The 3,348-nt window shown below is 38.2% G+C and overlaps 1 protein-coding gene across 1 annotated transcript; it reads left to right on the plus strand.

The window, feature by feature from the left end:
* Positions 1–1,618: 1,618 nt before the first annotated feature.
* LOC108374011 (uncharacterized) lies at positions 1,619–3,347 on the plus strand (the record flags this gene model as incomplete). The annotated part of the gene is made up of 1 exon (XM_017629960.1): positions 1,619–3,347. A coding segment is annotated over exon 1 (1,434 nt), but the record flags the coding sequence as incomplete, so codon positions are not given.
* Position 3,348: the final 1 nt, after the last annotated feature.

Here is a 3,348-nt window from a genome sequence, read left to right on the forward strand (position 1 = left end):
AGTCAGAAATCGGGACACGCTGATGGTTGTGCTTGACAATCCCACGTTTGTAGAACAATTCACGCACTGATTTAAGATTTGAATAACCCCATGTAATATAGGATTCGGCAATACGTAGCATATTAATGGTTGCCTTGTTCAATACATACATAGATACATATGATGCAACCAGGCACTAAAAAATAAAATTGATTGTTCGGATATGACATCCTTTGTTATAATTCCTCCGCTTATGAAGCTGGAAACATGAAACTTCGCGCTTTTTCTACTCATTACCTAAAGTGAGCTTACAGTGAAAATGACAAAGATCGGTTGACTACAACCTATAGCCTCCATACCAGTTGTATGTTGTATGTTGTTCAGATATTGGGGTTTTAGATATAACTCCATTTATGAAGCTAGGAACATGAAATTTCACACTATTTTCAGTCACTACCAACAGAAAGCTTACAGGGAAAATTTGTAGGCTCCGTACAACTGATTGTTCAAATATTAGGTTTTTTGATATAACTGCTCCATCTATGAAGCTATAAACATAAAGCCGATTGTTTAGTTATTGGGTTTTGCTCCTTCAGTGGGACGAATAAAACCGAGCATTTTCGTGAGTCTCTCTGTCTTCGGCATAGCCGAAAACAGCACTTCCCTTACTTGTTTTCTGTATAATATCTGTCGGGATGTTTAGTTTAGTTGTAGTTACATATATCAGTATAGTGGGTGGTGATGCCGACTTAGGCGCACCTGGACGGTTAGATTGGGTTAGATTGGGTATTGAAAGCAAGATTGAGAATGAGAGTAAAGTTATGATTAAGATTAGGATTGAGATTAAAAATGCTTTTACATGAGGCGATTTACTGATATTTAGGTAATAATCGTATGCAAAAGTTGACTTTCTGTCTAAAAAAATTTTATCCCCATTTATACGTCCACTCGGCGGACGGCAGAAATTAGGATTGAGATTGAGATCAAGATTACTGGGTTAAGATTTAGATTAAGATTGAGATTAAGATCAGGAGTGAGGTTAATATTAAGAGTAAGATCTATATTGAATATTAAGATAATTATTCCTCGATTAAGATTAAGATTGAATTTGAGATTAAGATTGAGATCGAGATTAAGATTGGGGTTAAGATGTTGATATTAATATAGTTGTTCATGATGAAGTGGAATAATTTCCGTCGCGAGTAGGAGCCTCGCAACTTCTAGTGTTAGCCACTGTTTTCAATTTTTAGATAAAGATTTGGACGTGCAACTTATGTCACGCCATCAAAGAAACCACGACAGTCAGTCTAGTTCTGATGATTGCATAAATGAATCAGCTGAACTCACGATTGTACCGGCAACTAAAAGTGAAGAATCGTCTACTTTGCTAAAAAAAAAAACTAGATCAGCCGAGTAAAAGCATCGATTTCAAACGTATATGTTTCCATGGCAGCGAGTATAGTGAACAGCAAAGCGTACATAAACGTTTGTAAAGGAAGCTTTGCTCGATGCTAGCTCTTCGCTTTGCTCGCCGCTCCACTATGTTTTTACCCTTAGACTATTAATTGAAAACATTTTATAACTATAAGGGTATTTTCATTAAAAGTATATTACTTTCCTAACTATTTTAGGAAATGCTGAGATGAAGAAAATAAAAGAAACGCTACGTTTGAGAGGAAACTATGTATATAACACCGACAAAGCTTACAACAAAACAGGGGAGTTACTCGTATCTCGGAGACCCAAAGAAGAAAGATCTGCAAGATTGTATAAAACTGGTCATAATTGTAAAGGCGCTTTCTCGGTCAAAACAATCAGACGTCATCGCCAAAATTGTCTCGGTGCCTCAAGTAAAGGTGAACGATCTAATGTCATCCTTTCAAGGCGAATTAAGGGCGGTTGCACGACTCTGCTAATGACGGCTTGCCAAAGTCATGGCGGTGTTGAGAGAAGACGATATTGTTCGACTAGTTAGGTATGATGAGTTGTTGGTTAAATTTGGAAATTGTCTGTGTGAGAAATATTACAAACAACAGCAGGAGGAGATGATAAGAAATCGTTTAAGAACACTTGGTCGATTGCTGAAGACAATGAAAGAGATTGATCCAGTAATAACAGATTTTAAATCAATTTACAACCCAAAACTGTACAAAACTATGCTGGATGCTGTAAGAAAACTCTCAGGGTTTGATCCATTGACTGGAGTTCATCAGACTCCATCAGTGGTTACTTCCGTCGGAACGTATATTAAATCAGTTGGCGACCTTCTGAAACTTCACTGGGTGGAAAACATTGACGAGGAGAAGGAAAAAATTGTTGACAAATACTTGTTTCTTCATACTATGCAATACAGCCAAGTCGTCAACAGGGTCGCACGTGAAGATCAATCAGCAAAACATCGACAACAAGTGAAACCATTGCCAACTACCAGCGACATTAAAAAACTATCAGATCATCTTAATAATAAAATGATTAGTACTTACAAACATCTCACTGAACAATATTCTTATCAGACCTGGCTCAGCCTACTCCAATATACCTTGATTTGTATTCAGACTTTTAATCGTCGTAGAGCTGGAGAAATTGAAAGAGCGTTGATCGCCGACCTTAACGCAATAGAGAAAATATCGGAAACCGAACACCCAGAGATCTATGAGAGATTATCTGCAATACAGAAAACTTTGGCCGAGAAATATTCAAGATTTGTCATCACCGGAAAGTTGCGCCGTGATGTTCCTGTTCTACTCAACTCGCAAATGGAAAAATCTCTCCGCTTGATATTATCGCATCGAAGCTCCACGAAGGTCCCAGCAAAGAATCCGTATATATTTGGTATCCCTGGCTTTACTGATGGAAGATTTAAATATCTTCGCGCTTGCCAGCTGATGCGACAGTTTTCAAATGAATGTGGTGCAGAACACCCTGAGAGACTACGTGGAACGTATTTGAGAAAGCACGTGGCCACGACTTGTGCAGAAGAAAATATGGATGAGAATAAAATCATTGATATCGCCAATTTTATGGGTCATGCCGAGGCAATTCATCGATCTCACTACAGAATATCTGTTGTATCGAGAGATGTGCTTGGTGTAGTCAACATACTCTGTAAGGCACAGGGTGATGATAAAAATACTCTACAAGAACAAGAGCGTGCACGAATAGACGATCTTAATGAAGTCGCTTCAAATGAAAACCCATCAACTTCCCCAAGGTCATTCCCTACACAAGAACCTGACACCTATGATAATCGCCCAAAGAAGAGGAGAATGGTCAAATACACATCTTCAGATGAGAGTCCTTCTGATGAAAGTTCTGGACGGATCCTACCAAAAAAGAAGAATGTGAAGATGGAAAAACCTAATAAAGATA

This window comes from Rhagoletis zephyria, unplaced genomic scaffold (genome assembly GCF_001687245.7).
Source record: "Rhagoletis zephyria isolate East Lansing unplaced genomic scaffold, Rhagoletis_zephyria_1.1 Rzeph_scaffold_07240, whole genome shotgun sequence".
Lineage (NCBI taxonomy): Eukaryota > Metazoa > Arthropoda > Insecta > Diptera > Tephritidae > Rhagoletis > Rhagoletis zephyria.